Below are 17,810 nucleotides of genomic sequence, written 5' to 3'. Positions count from 1 at the left end.
GAGAGGAAATGGTGTGCACAAAATCTATTTAATACAGTTGCGGCAGCTCTATTGTTCTCTTTTTCTTGATCATTCATGGTTTTAAAGCGATGTCAATGAACAATCAAATATACTGTTCAGCTACGGGAGGGCTTCATCAGTATCCTTTAAATCTCCACAATAACATCATGAATCACATAAAAATGATTTACTGGATGATGGTTAGAAGAAGTCAATATTTGGTGACAGCAATCATCCAAATGTCTGACTTTGATATATGGTCAACCCACCCATGACTGTTTCTCCCTGAGGATGGTGACCAACTATGATATGTTGATGCATGAGGACGAGACAGTGATATCTCAAATTATGAGTTCATTAGCTACACAATATCATATAAATACCAACGTATGAAGGAAACAACAATACATGGGATGAAAATTGAACTTTATTGTCGCCAATATTTGCATGAACATGAATTTTCTTTTCCTTCCAGTATTATGATATACATGAACAAACAACATTTTCCATACAAGCTTTCCAAGCTACTGCTCCAGCCACGAGATCATTGCCGAATCCACAGGTGTGTCATCGGACTTCATGAGGGCATCGATCTCTTGCATGAAGTCGTCGACATCAACTACGTTCTCCGTCTGCTCATACCCAACAAAGTCGTACGACGATGACGACGAAACCACTTCGGCCGTGGTCGAATCAGTGCCGGTGCCATCAGAAATCAACGAGGCTTGCAACGCTTTCGGGGTTGTCGAGCGAGCATCGTCCACGCACGCCATTTGTTCCGTAGTCGATGCAGCGAAGGTGTCATCGGACATCAGGAAGGCATGGACCTCTTCCAGGCTCCAAAAGAAGGGATCGTCGGTGAAGTACATCTTCTCACACGCGACCAAGTCGATCGACGACGATGACGTGGAAACCTCTACGACCGTGGTCGAATCAATTCGAGTGTCATCGGGCATCAAGCGAGGATCGACAAGGCCTGACGGCGAGGCCTTCGGGATGGTATTCGAGGCTGTGTCGGTGTCATCCGACATCAAGGAGGCTTCAACCTCTCGGGTGAAGAAAGCATCGTCGATGCAGTTCTGTTCATCGCCAAGATCGACCGACGGCGAAGGCGAAGCCAAGAATGCTTCGAGTTCTTCCACAGTTATCAAGGGCTCACCTCCGCCGACATCCGTTGACGATAGAGCGGCGGATGGGACTCCGGCTTCGTTCGGTGCAACTGAGTCGACCGAGGAAAGACGACTCTCCGGGGGTGTCACAGGACGAGCCGATATGGGATGTTGCACCACCGCGGTTGGAGGTGGTGAGACGTCGGACTGCAATGAATGTGCTGGCTTCTTTGAGGGAGTCAATGCTTTTGCTGAGAGAGTAGAAGATTCCTCTCTATTTCTCTTCTGCCCAACGAGGCTGCCGCCGGAGATCGTCTCTGTCGCGGCCTCCGTGAACGTCGACTCAACCTTTTTGATGAAATTGCCGCCGGAGATGGCATGATGCGAACTCTTCTTAACGTGACAGAGAACTCGTCTCTCGAAGCCCGGGGAACACATCTCATACTCATACATTACCCACCCGGAGTTTTTCCGCCGGCCATCGTTGAAGGAGAGGAAGCTCTTTCGTCCCACCACCATCTCGCGCCCGTCGACGATGGACTTGACGGGTTCTTGCTTTTTGTTCAGAGTCCAAGAACCGGTGCCGGCCCTTCGATCGACGCGCGGGCCGCCGCTGTTCTTGGGCTTGCGCTCCGCAAAGAAATAGCCCTCCTGTCGACCGTTGCAGAGAAGATTCCACGGCTCGGTGCCGTAGACATCGGCGAAGGCGACAGCGCGGCTAGGGAGCCGTGTGCCGGCAACGCAGTTGGCGAGGTAGTCGACCACGAGTTCCTCCGCCGTGGGAAGGAACCTGTAACCACTCGGAACGACGTCGACGGGATCCATGGACGACTAAAAACGGTTTCTTGATGAAGAGAGGTGAGGAAATCAACTAGGAGGAGGAGAAGGAGAATGGAACAGAGGAGAGGCGAGAGGCAGGCGAGAAGACAGAGCGAGAGTGGGAGAGGAGAGGGATACGACTATATAGGCAATGGCCGCGCGGGATTGGACAGATTCGATTCTTGAATCGAATCCAAGAAGCGTGTTTCCTGTTCTGTAAGCCCCCAAATTAATTAGACTAATTAGAATTTATCGTTGCATTATATATTTATGTATAATTAGAAATGGACTCTCGCACGTGCCTATCCACCAGCGAGCCGATCGCCCCCTTCGGTCTTCCTCGGCTCGGGAACGAAGGTGAGCATCGGTTAGAAAGCCTCAGCGAAATGTATGGATTTGAGGGCTGATTTGGAGTTTTATTTGATCGATTTCAGGTTCGAGGATCTTGAAGATGGAGTTATCTACGTTCGTTCTTCTCGTAATGGCTTGTGGTTTGAGGGTGGGAGCTGATGGAACCAATCATAGGTACAAAGAGGGTGATCATGTCCCCCTATTTGCCAATAAGGCCGGACCTTTCCACAACCCCAGGTGATTTCCTTTCGATTCTTGCGTCATTATCGGTTTCGAATTCCTCCTTCGTCGCTGAATTTGCTTTTTTATTTTGCGCATCATTTGAAGCGAATAGATCTTTGTCTGCGTCCCTTGCTTTTCTTCAAGAATGCGATCATCCGTTTGCTTGTTTTGTGATTTAGAATGAACGCAGGATCATGATTCGCTTTTGTAGTTTCATTTTATTTCTCTTAGTCGGTGGTTTTTGTTTTATGGATAGAAATACCCAAGTCTCCATTAAGCGTCAAAGCTAAAAATCGTCTTTGATTTCGCATGCTTCGTGTTTTCGTCGATCCGATCGTTTACTGTTTTGTAAGCTTATTTTGATTCGCGTGGATAGTTGCTTTTTCATTAAATAAGTCAAATTCCGAATTCAAGATTAGGGATTTGTGATCTTGGATCATGTCAAAGCTTAAAAGATTTCCCGCTTTGGCATGCTTCTTGATTTCTGTGTCCGATCAGTCAAAGCTAATTTTTGAGTGCTTCATGTTTTAGCAGTGTTTCCAATCCTTTACCATCGATTGTTATTTTGGTTTCTCAATAGTTTCTTTTATGAAAAACCAAACTCTATTAAATCTCAGGGATTTTATACTTTGGTGTGCTTCATATTGTAGTGGTATCAGTTCGGCTGGTTGGATTGGGAGGTCGCTTGTTAATAGCCTTATAGATTACCAGGCCCTGTTAATTCTGCTGCCTTTGACCCTGTCTTTGGCATTTTTTTAATGATGCTCTTGTTTTAGGATATTTATCATTTACTTTTAACATTTCAGTGTTTCTTGAATGTGACAGTCATTTCCCTTTTGCATCTGCAGCGAGACATATCGTTACTATGACTTGCCATTCTGCTCACCAGGTTATTCGCTTATCCTTACTGTTCCATCGACTTCTGAGCTGCATGAGTCTGTTAGCAACACTATTTATACGTTTGTTAGTGTGTACAACTCTTTACAAAACTTTGTTGATTTACCGTACGAATTAAATTTTCTGGAGGATCGTTTGGTCGATGCACCGTACGAATTAAATTTTCTGGAGGATCAGCAGTCAAAGTCTCTTTGTAAAAAAACCTGTCAAAAGTAGATGTTGCAAAGTTCAGATATGCTGTATCAAAGGACTATTACTTTGAAATGTATTATGATGATCTGCCTTTATGGGGTTTCCTGGGCAAGATCGAGGGGGTCAAGACTGATTCGGGCAAAGACAAGTACTTTCTCTTTAAACACATTCACTTCAATATCCTTTACAATGATGATCGGGTCATAGAGATCAATGTACAAACGGACCCCGATATTAATGTGGATATCTCGGAGGATAGGAAATTGGATGTCGAGTTTTTATATTCTGTGACATGGAAAAATATTGACATATCTTTTGAAGAAAGGATGGCAAAGTACTCAAGGACATCCTCTATGCCTCAATATTTAGAGATTCATTGGTTCTCAATTGTTAATTCATGTGTGACTGTCCTTCTTCTGACTGGGTTTCTTACTACGATTCTCATGCGTGTGCTCGAAAATGATTTTGTAAAGTAAGATATATAGACTCCTCTCCTAGTTTTCAGTTATTATTGGTTCTGGAACTCAGCTCCTAGTGCTGTAAGAGCTCTCACTAACCTCTTCTAATGCTGATTTCTGTTAATATCATCTTATACTTTTGTCCCATGACAATTGTTGCTTGAACATATTTGTAAATGCGGTTCCTCTTTTGTCATTTAGTTGTCTTGAGTCGAGAGTTCTTTAAATCATGGCATACATTAAGGTTTTATTTCAGTTCATCTTTCAAGAACTTCTAGTGCTATTTCATTCATTTTAATTGACACGGTTTACAAGAGTTTCCATGGGCTTCAAGTTTTCATCTATCTTGTGGGTAGTCGATAACTAGATATACCTTATTCCGTTCATTAGTTTCCTCCATACATTGTGTGTTCATCTTTAATTCATATCCCATAAGAATTTAATCGAGTCAACCTAACGGAAGTGTGTTTGGTGAAGAACTAACTTTTCAATATCGCAACCACATGGAGATTCCTTTGTGTTGAACAACGACCCCTCTTATTATTATTGATATTGTCTTCTAAACAGAAAAACCCTTTGGAAATAAATGAACGCTTGTCTTAAATTAAAATTAGATTTCTATCCACCTCTACGAAAACCAAGTCCGCAAATTCGGAAGACATTACTGCTCTGCTATCTTTTTTATTTGCTAGATTAAATGGAAAAAGAATGAAAAGTGCGCTGCAGCTGATCATATGTTTGATGCTCAGAGTTTTCCCCGATTGAATGCTTTTTTTCATCATCCTAAGTGAATGGCTAATTAAATGCCAATATATTACTGATTTTCGATGATTGATTGGTTGTCAAAGCTGGAAATGGATTTGATGAGAGGATTTCATATATATGATCCAAAGAGTTATAAACGCTTGTATATTAGGAGAAGCTTACATGATTTAGCCTTATCTAAAGCTGTATATCTAATGCAATATTAAAAACCTTAAGAGACACATCAAATTTCTGATGTGGATATTAGTTACTTGAGTGGAGGACACTATCGCAATCCAACAATTGTCCATTGATCAATTTCTATTGGAATCTTAGGAAAAATGCATTAGATTGAAGGAAACTTGAGCTGCGAAAGACTTGTAATTGTTATGGTTATAGTGCCATACAAAATCAACTTTTATCAGGTAACTTCCGACTTGTAAACATCTCATGAAGATGTGATTTCAATTGTTTGAGCATAAATGTAATTCTGTAAACACATCCACTTCAATATCCTTTACAATGATGATTGCGTCATAGAGATCAATGTACAAACAGACCCCAATATTAATGCGGATATCTCAGAGGATAGGGAATTTGAAGATTTTTTATGGAATGTGTTTGATATTATGCTTGTTTTGAGTCTTCCAAAATTTTCTTTCAAAGCATAGGAAGTTGAACTTTTCTCTGATTCATTTATCCATCCTCGTTTAACATGTTTTTCACTTGTTTATTGACTTATTCTTGGTGTTTTCGTTGCTTTAGAAGTCTTATATAATGGTGTTTGCTTTCTTGTAACATGCAGATATGACTATTTAGGATATGGAGCATCTATTGGTAACGTAGGCTATTTTCTTGAGATAAACGGTTTGCTGAGGGTGATCTAAATTTTTTGTGTGGGGTGGTAGGTTGGGGTTTGGGGTGCCAGTTGGACTCTTAATCAAAACCAGTCTACTGTTAGACATTGTTGCAAGTGTTTTTGTTTCTATGTGATCTAGATTTGGGAGAGCCATCGAGACATTTCTGCTATGTTTTGTTAGTATTTTTAGTATTTTGTTGTTCATTGGATTTCCAAGGACTCATTTCAATTTTTGTGATCTTGTGTTTCCTTTCACTGTCTTAACTTTATAGGTTTCCACAGCAGTTGAATTAATCTACCATGCATTTCTTTATGGTGTTTAGCCAAGCGAATACAACACATATGCAGACATCGAGGCAGTGTACCAGTGTCTGCAGACAGAATATGGAGTCGGTCAGGAAGATTTGATCCTTTATGGCCAATCTGTCGGTAGCGGTCCCACATTGCATTTGGCAGCTCACTTGCCGAGACTGCGAGGCGTAGTACTTCACAGTGCTATACTGTCAGGACTTCGTGTGGTTTGCCATGTCAAATTCTCGTTCTGCTTTGACATTTATAAAGTGTGCCTCTTGCTTTGACCACAATCTTTTTACTCGTACTCTTAGATTGGTCAGTGATTTTAGCTACTAATTGGTCTGCCTTTTGATGCAGAACATTGACAAAATTAAAAAGGTCAAGTGCCCAGTTTTTGTAATTCATGTAAGTGCTTTGTCTTAAATTCATCACCTTTTGTCCTGCAAACAACCGGTGGCTTGATTCTTTCTGTTGAGAAGAATTTAAAAGCTTTCTTTGTGAAATAGTAGCATTTAAATCCTTAACAATGCTGATGTAGATTGACTTTGGTTGATGTTTTTCCATTGTATAAGAACTTTCGAACTTGAAAATTGGCCTTATTTTCTATACTATAAGTTATAAAAAAAAAATGTTTTCTATAAACTAAACATTGAACAGTCCATCAGTTTCTTAAATTTATTGATACTTGTCAGCTGCTATGCAAAATTTTTTGTATTCAGTGTTTAGTTTGGAATATATCGTCAATTTCTTCACGTACTTTGATGAATTTAAAGTGCTACTTAACTTCTGCATTGCACTCACCAAAACATACACTGTAGATTTTGATGGAAAGAAACTTTTTATTGGAACTCCTTCAATATTATTTATTCAAAACGTATGGTGCTGCTGCTTAGAGACTTAAGTTGTGACTTTAGAGAACACATAGTACACAGGGAGGCTACCTCAGTAGTGGGATTGTCACTTTACAGAGTTAATCTTAGAGAGAAGTTAGTGTTTATGGATTGTGGTGTTTTTGGGGCCAAATCAATATGTTTGCACCATGAACTGTGTTCTTGATTGATTTGCACAAATCAGATATCCAATCGTCAGGATTTACATAGACTGAAGTAGCCATTCAATGACGGTAATTAAGACATTCATTTTGGAACCAAGGTCGATATTTTCAAAGATAACTGCAGTGACACATTAGGACATCCTGATACATCTCTCGATCAATGTTAATTAGTAATCATCGAGCTTGTAACTGTGTCTTCTCCATTCTATTTAAGCTTGTTATTATTAGTGAATATGTACCAGTTGTTAATTTGTGTTGTAGATTGTTAATAATTCCTTGTATTTAGTGTGAACTGATACCTCTTATTTACAAGTTAAATGTGTGTGTCAGAATGATCATTATAAATATTCCCAGTAGATTTTGTTTTGTTTTAACAGTTGGATGTCTTCTTGTAGGGTACCGAAGATGATGTAGTGAATTGGCTTCATGGGCATGGTTTATGGAAACTAGCGGAAGAACCGTACGATCCCTTATGGATCAAAGGAGGAGGTCATTGCAACCTAGAGTTATATCCAGACTACATCCGTCACCTATGCAAGTTTATTCGGGAAATGGAGAACCTCACGACTGCAACCCGGCTCAAGAAGATCCGACAAACTCTCAAACTCCCTGCCAAAGCTGCCGCAACCACCAGCACCACCACCTTCACGACCAACTGTTGCTGCCAAATTAGATGTAGGAAACCCAATTGCTGGAGCTGCCCACAGAGAGGATGTCTGATGGTGCGATGCTCCAAGGGATCTGCATACCTGTGCAACTGGTGTTGTGGACATTGGCATTGATGGTGGCATCCACTGTACAGATTTGCTCAAACTTCTAAACCTATCTATTGTATCGAAACATTAACGAAGGCAATCGGACTATCGTTCGTGTGCGAATTAAGAGAATAGATACCAGTTTTTTTTAACTGAACTTCACTGATGATCTCTATGCTGTTGAAATATCAATTTGTTGGTATTATGTAGTCATTGCCAATTTGGCGTTGGTGTGCTTATGTTGTTAAATATATGCAAGATTATGAGAGGAAATGGTGTGCACAAAATCTATTTAATACAGTTGCGGCAGCTCTATTGTTCTCTTTTTCTTGATCATTCATGGTTTTAAAGCGATGTCAATGAACAATCAAATATACTGTTCAGCTACGGGAGGGCTTCATCAGTATCCTTTAAATCTCCACAATAACATCATGAATCACATAAAAATGATTTACTGGATGATGGTTAGAAGAAGTCAATATTTGGTGACAGCAATCATCCAAATGTCTGACTTTGATATATGGTCAACCCACCCATGACTGTTTTCCTTTAAATCTCCACAATAACATCATGAATCACATAAAAATGATTTACTGGATGATGGTTAGAAGAAGTCAATATTTGGTGACAGCAATCATCCAAATGTCTGACTTTGATATATGGTCAACCCACCCATGACTGTTTCTCCCTGAGGATGGTGACCAACTATGATATGTTGATGCATGAGGACGAGACAGTGATATCTCAAATTATGAGTTCATTAGCTACACAATATCATATAAATACCAACGTACGAAGGAAACAACAATACATGGGATGAAAATTGAACTTTATTGTCGCCAATATTTGCATGAACATGAATTTTCTTTTCCTTCCAGTATTATGATATACATGAACAAACAACATTTTCCATACAAGCTTTCCAAGCTACTGCTCCAGCCACGAGATCATTGCCGAATCCACAGGTGTGTCATCGGACTTCATGAGGGCATCGATCTCTTGCATGAAGTCGTCGACATCAACTACGTTCTCCGTCTGCTCATACCCAACAAAGTCGTACGACGATGACGACGAAACCACTTCGGCCGTGGTCGAATCAGTGCCGGTGCCATCAGAAATCAACGAGGCTTGCAACGCTTTCGGGGTTGTCGAGCGAGCATCGTCCACGCACGCCATTTGTTCCGTAGTCGATGCAGCGAAGGTGTCATCGGACATCAGGAAGGCATGGACCTCTTCCAGGCTCCAAAAGAAGGGATCGTCGGTGAAGTACATCTTCTCACACGCGACCAAGTCGATCGACGACGATGACGTGGAAACCTCTACGACCGTGGTCGAATCAATTCGAGTGTCATCGGGCATCAAGCGAGGATCGACAAGGCCTGACGGCGAGGCCTTCGGGATGGTATTCGAGGCTGTGTCGGTGTCATCCGACATCAAGGAGGCTTCAACCTCTCGGGTGAAGAAAGCATCGTCGATGCAGTTCTGTTCATCGCCAAGATCGACCGACGGCGAAGGCGAAGCCAAGAATGCTTCGAGTTCTTCCACAGTTATCAAGGGCTCACCTCCGCCGACATCCGTTGACGATAGAGCGGCGGATGGGACTCCGGCTTCGTTCGGTGCAACTGAGTCGACCGAGGAAAGACGACTCTCCGGGGGTGTCACAGGACGAGCCGATATGGGATGTTGCACCACCGCGGTTGGAGGTGGTGAGACGTCGGACTGCAATGAATGTGCTGGCTTCTTTGAGGGAGTCAATGCTTTTGCTGAGAGAGTAGAAGATTCCTCTCTATTTCTCTTCTGCCCAACGAGGCTGCCGCCGGAGATCGTCTCTGTCGCGGCCTCCGTGAACGTCGACTCAACCTTTTTGATGAAATTGCCGCCGGAGATGGCATGATGCGAACTCTTCTTAACGTGACAGAGAACTCGTCTCTCGAAGCCCGGGGAACACATCTCATACTCATACATTACCCACCCGGAGTTTTTCCGCCGGCCATCGTTGAAGGAGAGGAAGCTCTTTCGTCCCACCACCATCTCGCGCCCGTCGACGATGGACTTGACGGGTTCTTGCTTTTTGTTCAGAGTCCAAGAACCGGTGCCGGCCCTTCGATCGACGCGCGGGCCGCCGCTGTTCTTGGGCTTGCGCTCCGCAAAGAAATAGCCCTCCTGTCGACCGTTGCAGAGAAGATTCCACGGCTCGGTGCCGTAGACATCGGCGAAGGCGACAGCGCGGCTAGGGAGCCGTGTGCCGGCAACGCAGTTGGCGAGGTAGTCGACCACGAGTTCCTCCGCCGTGGGAAGGAACCTGTAACCACTCGGAACGACGTCGACGGGATCCATGGACGACTAAAAACGGTTTCTTGATGAAGAGAGGTGAGGAAATCAACTAGGAGGAGGAGAAGGAGAATGGAACAGAGGAGAGGCGAGAGGCAGGCGAGAAGACAGAGCGAGAGTGGGAGAGGAGAGGGATACGACTATATAGGCAATGGCCGCGCGGGATTGGACAGATTCGATTCTTGAATCGAATCCAAGAAGCGTGTTTCCTGTTCTGTAAGCCCCCAAATTAATTAGACTAATTAGAATTTATCGTTGCATTATATATTTATGTATAATTAGAAATGGACTCTCGCACGTGCCTATCCACCAGCGAGCCGATCGCCCCCTTCGGTCTTCCTCGGCTCGGGAACGAAGGTGAGCATCGGTTAGAAAGCCTCAGCGAAATGTATGGATTTGAGGGCTGATTTGGAGTTTTATTTGATCGATTTCAGGTTCGAGGATCTTGAAGATGGAGTTATCTACGTTGGTTCTTCTCGTAATGGCTTGTGGTTTGAGGGTGGGAGCTGATGGAACCAATCATAGGTACAAAGAGGGTGATCATGTCCCCCTATTTGCCAATAAGGTCGGACCTTTCCACAACCCCAGGTGATTTCCTTTCGATTCTTGCGTCATTATCGGTTTCGATTTCCTCCTTCGTCGCTGAATTTGCTTTTTTATTTTGCGCATCATTTGAAGCGAATAGATCTTTGTCTGCGTCCCTTGCTTTTCTTCAAGAATGCGATCATCCGTTTGCTTGTTTTGTGATTTAGAATGAACGCAGGATCATGATTCGCTTTTGTAGTTTCATTTTATTTCTCTTAGTCGGTGGTTTTTGTTTTATCGATAGAAATACCCAAGTCTCCATTAAGCGTCAAAGATAAAAATCGTCTTTGATTTCGCATGCTTCGTGTTTTCGTCGCTCCGATCGTTTACTGTTTTGTAAGCTTATTTTGATTCGCGTGGATAGTTGCTTTTTCATTAAATAAGTCAAATTCCGCATTCAAGATTAGGGATTTGTGATCTTGGATCATGTCAAAGCTTAAAAGATTTCCCGCTTTGGCATGCTTCTTGATTTCTGAGACCGATCAAGCAAAGCTAATTTTTGAGTGCTTCATGTTTTAGCAGTGTTTCCAATCCTTTACCATCTTGTTATTTTGGTTTCTCAATAGTTTCTTTTATGAAAAACCAAACTCAATTAAATCTCAGGGATTTTATACTTTGGTGTGCTTCATATTGTAGTGGTGTCAGTTCTGCTTGTTGGATTGTGAGGATCTGTTTCGTTCTGTCGCTTGTTAATAGCCTTATAGATTACCAGGCCCTGTTAATTCTGCTGCCTTTGACCCTGTCTTTGGCATTTTTTAATGATGCTCTTGTTTTAGGATATTTATCTTTTACTTTTACCATTTCAGTGTTTCTTGAATGTGACAGTCATTTCCCTTTTGCATCTGCAGCGAGACATATCGTTACTATGACTTGCCATTCTGCTCACCAGGTTATTCACTTATCCTTACTGTTCCATCGACTTCTGAGCTGCTTGAGTCTGTTAGCAACACTATTTATGTTTGTTAGTGTGTACAACTCTTTACAAAACTTTGTTGATTTAGAGCATGTTACCGAAAAGACGGAAGCCCTTGGGGAAGTTCTAAATGGTGATCGTTTGGTCGATGCACCGTACGAATTAAATTTTCTGGAGGAGCAGCGGTCAAAGTCTCTTTGTAAAAAAAACTTGTCAAAAGAAGATGTTGCAAAGTTCAGACATGCTGTATCAAAGGACTATTACTTTGAAATGTATTATGATGATCTGCCTTTATGGGGTTTTCTGGGCAAGATTGAGGAGGTCAAGACTGATTCGGGCAAAGACAAGTACTTTCTCTTTAAACACATCCACTTCAATATCCTTTACAATGATGATCGGGTCATAGAGATCAATGTACAAACAGACCCCAATATTAATGTGGATATCTCGGAGGATAGGAAATTGGATGTCGAGTTTTTATATTCTGTGACATGGAAAAATACTGACATATCTTTTGAAGAAAGGATGGCAAAGTACTCAAGAACATCCTCTATGCCTCAACATTTAGAGATTCATTGGTTCTCAATTGTTAATTCATGTGTGACTGTCCTTCTTCTGACTGGGTTTCTTGCTACGATTCTCATGCGTGTGCTCAAAAACGATTTTGTAAAGTAAGATATATAGACTCCATGGTTTTCATTTTGAAGCATATTTCCTTATGTTCACTATTTCATCTGCCACTAAAATACTATCATCATGAAGATATTCTCTCATTGAGGAGTCTCTTGAAGATCAAGAGGATTCTGGATGGAAATATATCCATGGAGACGTCTTCCGATTTCCAAAGAACAAGTCTTTGTTTTCAGCTATTATTGGTTCTGGAACTCAGCTCCTAGTGCTGTAAGAGCTCTCACTAACCTCTTCTAATGCTGATTTCTGTTAATATCATCTGATACTTTTGTCTCATGACTAGTACAATGTTCATCTTCCTTCTTGCACTTGTTGGTGTGTTCTACCCATACAATCGGGGAGCCCTTTACACAGCTCTTGTTGTCATCTATGCTCTGACTTCTGGTATCGCTGGTTACACTGCGAGCTCCTTCTATATGCAGCTCGAAGGGACTAATTGGGTAAGAAGTTGCTTCAGCATTAATTTCTAGTCATACCACTTGTAGTCTGCATGGGTTAATTATCTTTGCCTCTATTTGACTGCAGGTGAGGAATTTGTTGTTGACTGGCTGCTTATTTTGTGGTCCCTTGTTCTTGACATTCTTCTTCCTGAACACTGTTGCTATTACATATAGCGCAACTGCAGCTCTGCCATTTGGAACCATCCTTGTGATTCTACTTATATGGGCATTGGTTACTTCCCCTTTGCTCATATTGGGTGGGGTTACTGGTAAAAACAGCAAAACTGAATTCCAAGCTCCATGCCGTACCAACAAGTACCCAAGAGAAATTCCTGAATTGGCATGGTATCGAGGCACCATACCTCAGATGGCAATGGCAGGATTCCTTCCTTTTAGTGCCATCTATGTAGAACTCTACTATATATTTGCTAGCGTGTGGGGTCACAAAATATATACAATATATAGTATCCTATTTATTGTTTTCATCATTCTTATAATTGTCACAGCGTTCATCACTGTTGCATTGACATATTTCCAACTTGCCGCAGAGGATCACGGGTGGTGGTGGAGGTAAGCATCTGGCCTTCTTCATTCTACTAGATAATTCTACCATTTAGTTGGTCTAGCATAGACACTGCAGTCTGTTTTGCCATCTTGAAACTATCGTGCTTGAACATATTTGTAAATGTTGTACCTCTTTTGTCATTTAGTTGTCTTGAGTCGAGAGTTTTTTGAATCATGGCATACATTAAGGTTTTATTTCAGTTCATCTTTCAAGAACTTCTAATGTTATTTCATTCATTTTAATTGACACAGTTTACAAGAGTTTTCATGGGCTTCAAGTTTTCGTCTATCATGTGGGTAGTAGATAACTAAATATACCTTATTCCTTTCCTTTGTTTCCTCCTCCATACCTTGTGGGTTCATTTTTAATTCATATCCCTTAAGAATTTAATCATGTCAACCTAACAGAAGTCTCTGGTGAAGAACTAACTTTTCAATATTGCAACCACACGGAGATTCCTTTTTGTTGAACAATGACCCCTCTTATTATTATTGATATTTTCTTCTAAACAGAAAAACCCTATGGAAATGAATGAACGCCTGTCTTAAATTAAAATTAGATTTCTATCCACCTCTACGAAAACCAAGTCCACTAATTCGGAAGACATTGCCGTTCTGCTATCTTTTAAATTTGCTAGATTAAATGGAAAAAGAATTAAAAGTGCGCTGCAGCTGATCATATGTTTGATGGTCAGAGTTTTACCTGATTGAATGCTTTGTTTCCTCATCCTAAGTGAATGACTAATTAGATGCCAATATCATACTGATTTTCGATGATTGATTGGTTGTCAAAGCTGGCAACGGACATGATGAGAGGATTTCATAGATATGCACCAAAGAGTTATAAACATTTGCATATTAGGAGCAGCTTACATGATTTAACCTTATCTGAAGCTGTATATCTAATGCAATATTAAAACCTAATAGACAGATCAAATTTCTGATGAGGATATTAGTTACTTGAGTGGAGGACACTGTGGCAATCCAACAATTGTACATTGATCAATTTCTATTGGAATCTTAGGAAAAATGCATTAGATGGAAGAAAACTTGTGCTGCGAAAGACTTGTAATTGTTAAGGTTATAGTGCCATACAAAATCAACTTTTTTCAGGTAACTTCCAGCATGTCAACATTTTCTCCAATCATGAAGATGTGATTACAATTGTTTGAACATAAATGTAATACTTATTCATCATATTTTCTGAATAACAGTAATCATAAGTGGAGGTCACAACTATGCATGACAAAGAACTAAAAGCTTTTAGATCTCTCGGTCTTACTAATCTATGTCATGTAATCTGGGGGGGCTCGAGGGTGTATATATGAAAATAAACCTTGCTGTTTCTGACCAAAACCGTAATAGAAAGGTGTCCTATATGCTGCTGAAATCTTGTATTATCTGACTGCTGAGTGCAAATAGCTGGATCAGTTTTTATACAACATCTCAAAATAAAGGTTGCCGCTCTGTATAATTTTATTTGTTATTTGCTAATGAAAAAAGTTCTACAGTCATTTATCCCTTATCTTCCTTTACATGCATAATGTAAAGACCATCTGATGTTGATTCTTCAGTCTTAAAACATCACATTATCTTCTGCAGGTCTGTTCTTTGTGGAGGCTCTACCGGCGTATTCATCTTCTTCTACTGCATATACTACTATCACGCGAGATCAGACATGTCGGGCTTCATGCAAACATCATTCTTTTTTGGTTACATGACTTGCATTTGTTATGGATTCTTCCTTATGCTCGGGACTGTCGGTTTTCGTGCTTCTTTGCTGTTCGTGCGACACATATATCGTTCCATCAAATGTGAGTAAAAAATTATGCTTTCTGCTGACAAAATTTCACAAGGGATCATATTGCAGCGACAGCGACCATATCGTGCCATCTGCTTTCCGCTTGTTGCGTGATTGTGAAGACTCATTAGCGCAACCTGGATGAGCGCAATCATTTTCACACATCAAGCTTGAAGCATTAACTTAGTCAACTGATGATGGACAATTAAAATTGTCTGTAGCCATCAATCAATTTGAATTTTACTCTGTATCAGAGATTCTCTATTCCTAAATGGTAATGTTCTGCACTTGGGAGGTCTTGTACTGGTATTTGTCACTGCATGTTCACATAATCAGATCTTTTGAAGACAGTAAATGACCACTTCATGTAGCCTCTCCAAGGAGTCAGTAGTCAACTACAAAGAAATGAGAACCCTTCGACTATTACTTGATTAATTTGATTTCAAGAAACTGTTCGACCATGTCAAAATCATGAAAATTTTTAGAATAATAATAATAATTTAAAGCATTAATTAAGATCTTAAGGTGTGGTGATCATATGCATTTAATATATTTTAAGATTTATCATTTTGGGAGTACCTTACCAAAGAACAAATACTCTCATCGCATAATCTCGGTTTATAAGGACTAGATGAGTCTACTATAGCTAGGCAGGCATTCGTTGATCTATCGAGTTAATGCGAGGGTTAATTTATCGAGCTAGTTTGTGATAAATGATGCTAAAATTATCCATCCAAAAAAATGTTGGTTAATGTTAATTTCAGTTTTGAAGATCCTAATGGTTCTAAAAGATAAGATATGAATAGCAAAAGTGTCAACTATAGTAATCAGATTCTTCCATGAAACTACTTATTAATGTTGTTGGGACTATCACTACTAACCACAATAGAACATAATTTTATGGAAGTTTCTCTAAATAAAGATGCTGAAACACTTTCAAGCTTGATTACAGCTTCACAGCAGAAACTTCAAGTGGGTTTAAAGGCAGCAAATACTTCAAGATTGAGCAGTGATATCAGCAGATAAATAGGATAGATGGATCACAGCAACACTCATCAATAAGAAAGCAGCAGCAAAGAGCAGCAAGGCTACAAAATAAAACAATCAAGTGAGTGGAGAAATCATCACAAAAACCATAGGAAGTGATGTACATTTCACAAAAGAAATTACTGTAGCCAGTTTATTTTGTGATCTCATTTTTTTCATGCAGATCTATCGATCAAAATTATTATCTTCTAATTTGATTTGCCTTGTTTAAGAAGCCAGATAGGGAAAAAATTATCCTTAGCAAAACCTGTGGGCATATATTTCCACTCTTAACCTAATTTTAAAATAAGAAAAGTTTGACTTTTTGCTCTAAAAGCATACTCTATAAGTGAATCAGCATTTTACATTCCTGTCAAACAAGTATAAGATGTTGGTGATTAAAATACCTCCAAATTATATAAAATTAATCTTAAGATAAAAAGGTCATTTTTACTTTAAAATAAAAATTCTTGCTCAAGAGTTTTAGCAATAGATGCTGTTGTTGTTACAATCAATATTGGAAGTGATATATATTTTGTTGCCAAAGGCAAAATTAGTGATGAAAATAAATATATTTTGTAGTTATATCTTGAAAAATAACCAGCAAAAATTATTCTGAAGTCATCTGTTAATATTATGCAATCATAAGAGCAACATAACTGCTATTATGAGCATGTGAAAAATAACAGGAATTGGTGCTTAGCTAACAATTATATCAATGCAACAAAGTAAGAATTTTCAGCAACAACAACATTAGATCAATTTCTTATAGTTAAATAAAAAAATTGTTTTAGAAAACAACATTAGCAACTTCATCTCAAGTGAACTCTCCAAAATATATGTTTGACAAATCAAAGTTACTCTTCTACCTAAAACCTCAATAATAACAACTGACCAAATAGGTTACTGACTAATAACACTGACATTTCATCTTTGATCATCAGTTAAAGATGATACTCCTTCAATGTTGAATACTTGAATCACACAGAAAAATAAACACAGAAACAGAATGGCTGTTAACACTAAATCACAACAAATTAATGGGTGACTTGAGAAGCTTTTTTGAGTTACAGAGTAGAGAATAAATCTTTGGGTGCAGAAAAGAAGAAGCCATGAGCACTTGATCACTAACCATCCTTCCAAGAAGCCACTGCTCCTCCTGGGTGGTGCAGCAGCATATTGAGGTGGTGCCATCACAGGAGGCCCATGGTAGTATCCTACATCAACAAGCACATAATTTCCACAAAATTGTGTTGATTTGTGCTGAACCAAATATATACTTTTCATAATTAATGTTATGAAGACATCTTTTTGTTGAAGCAAGAACCCATGTCCATTGTTTCAAATTAATATCATCATAGAAACCATTCCATCAATTAGGAAAAGAAAACAATGAGCAAATGTGAAGTTGGAATTACCTTGAGCAGGATAAGGATATGCATACTTGGGATCCTGCATTCTTTGGTTGTGAGTTGCAAAGAGAAGATTAGTGATAGTAGGTAATAAAAAGCACAAGAAAGCTTGAGATGGGAAGGTAGAATTTAAAAGGAAGATGAGAGTTCCACTTTGGGCTCCTTCTGAGATGATGGCAAGTTGTCTGTTTGTGTTCTTGGAAACAATATGGTGGAGTAGTTGAGTGTTCAATAAATGGAGTGGTTGGAGATTGTACCAACTCCACATTTGGAAATCAGAAGGAAGATGAGTTT

At 40.0% G+C, this 17,810-nt stretch overlaps 4 protein-coding genes and 1 long non-coding RNA gene across 7 annotated transcripts; 2 read left to right on the top strand and 3 right to left on the bottom strand.

Moving 5' to 3' along the window:
* Window positions 1–524: 524 nt before the first annotated feature.
* Window positions 525–1,934, bottom strand: LOC135587758 (protein CUP-SHAPED COTYLEDON 2-like). The gene has a single exon (XM_065079507.1). The coding sequence runs from the start codon at window positions 1,932–1,934 to the stop codon at window positions 525–527; it is 1,410 nt and encodes a 469-aa protein (XP_064935579.1).
* Window positions 1,935–2,197: 263 nt separating this feature from the next.
* LOC103998977 (uncharacterized) lies at window positions 2,198–8,027 on the top strand. 3 transcript variants are annotated; one of them, XM_065194291.1, is made up of 6 exons: window positions 2,198–2,285; window positions 2,363–2,516; window positions 3,327–3,390; window positions 5,975–6,211; window positions 6,303–6,350; window positions 7,395–8,027. In XM_065194291.1, the coding sequence occupies exons 1-6, from the start codon at window positions 2,213–2,215 to the stop codon at window positions 7,779–7,781; spliced, it is 963 nt and encodes a 320-aa protein (XP_065050363.1). In that variant the 5' UTR covers window positions 2,198–2,212; the 3' UTR covers window positions 7,782–8,027. The 3 variants fall into 3 exon arrangements, with proteins under 3 accessions (XP_065050363.1, XP_065050479.1, XP_065050420.1); XM_065194407.1 differs by having other exon boundaries at window positions 2,232–2,285; window positions 3,350–3,390; XM_065194348.1 differs by lacking the exon at window positions 2,198–2,285 and having other exon boundaries at window positions 2,306–2,516; window positions 3,350–3,390.
* Window positions 8,028–8,681: 654 nt separating this feature from the next.
* LOC135587753 (protein CUP-SHAPED COTYLEDON 2-like) lies at window positions 8,682–10,091 on the bottom strand. Its single transcript, XM_065079497.1, has one exon. It carries the CDS (start codon window positions 10,089–10,091, stop codon window positions 8,682–8,684), a length of 1,410 nt encoding a protein of 469 aa, XP_064935569.1.
* Window positions 10,092–10,354: 263 nt separating this feature from the next.
* LOC103975126 (transmembrane 9 superfamily member 3) lies at window positions 10,355–15,377 on the top strand. The gene is made up of 8 exons (XM_065194506.1): window positions 10,355–10,442; window positions 10,520–10,673; window positions 11,519–11,559; window positions 11,672–12,254; window positions 12,346–12,483; window positions 12,557–12,713; window positions 12,799–13,283; window positions 14,880–15,377. Exons 1-8 carry the CDS (start codon window positions 10,370–10,372, stop codon window positions 15,097–15,099), a joined length of 1,851 nt encoding a protein of 616 aa, XP_065050578.1. The 5' UTR covers window positions 10,355–10,369; the 3' UTR covers window positions 15,100–15,377.
* A 500-nt stretch (window positions 15,378–15,877) lies between these two features.
* LOC103982453 (uncharacterized) lies at window positions 15,878–17,680 on the bottom strand. Its single transcript, XR_671497.3, has 3 exons — window positions 17,523–17,680; window positions 17,237–17,321; window positions 15,878–16,166 (listed from the first exon to the last, which is right to left on the bottom strand). It is a non-coding gene; the product is annotated as an uncharacterized LOC103982453 (long non-coding RNA).
* Window positions 17,681–17,810: the final 130 nt, after the last annotated feature.

The sequence above is a fragment of the Musa acuminata genome, chromosome BXJ1-1 (assembly GCF_036884655.1).
Source record: "Musa acuminata AAA Group cultivar baxijiao chromosome BXJ1-1, Cavendish_Baxijiao_AAA, whole genome shotgun sequence".
Classification (NCBI taxonomy): Eukaryota; Viridiplantae; Streptophyta; class Magnoliopsida; order Zingiberales; family Musaceae; genus Musa; species Musa acuminata.
This window is presented reverse-complemented; position numbering and strand designations above follow the sequence as displayed.

Coding starts and splice junctions, on each gene's coding strand:
- LOC135587758 (XM_065079507.1), bottom strand. CDS start 1,934: ATGGATCCCGTCGACGTCGTTCCGAGTGGTTACAGGTTCCTTCCCACG.
- LOC103998977 (XM_065194291.1), top strand. CDS start 2,213: ATGGACTCTCGCACGTGCCTATCCACCAGCGAGCCGATCGCCCCCTTC. Junction 2,517..3,326: donor GGACCTTTCCACAACCCCAG/GTGATTTCCTTT, acceptor TGAATGTGACAG/TCATTTCCCTTTTGCATCTG. Junction 6,351..7,394: donor GCCCAGTTTTTGTAATTCAT/GTAAGTGCTTTG, acceptor GTCTTCTTGTAG/GGTACCGAAGATGATGTAGT.
- LOC135587753 (XM_065079497.1), bottom strand. CDS start 10,091: ATGGATCCCGTCGACGTCGTTCCGAGTGGTTACAGGTTCCTTCCCACG.
- LOC103975126 (XM_065194506.1), top strand. CDS start 10,370: ATGGACTCTCGCACGTGCCTATCCACCAGCGAGCCGATCGCCCCCTTC. Junction 10,443..10,519: donor TCCTCGGCTCGGGAACGAAG/GTGAGCATCGGT, acceptor GATCGATTTCAG/GTTCGAGGATCTTGAAGATG. Junction 12,484..12,556: donor GGAACTCAGCTCCTAGTGCT/GTAAGAGCTCTC, acceptor TCTCATGACTAG/TACAATGTTCATCTTCCTTC.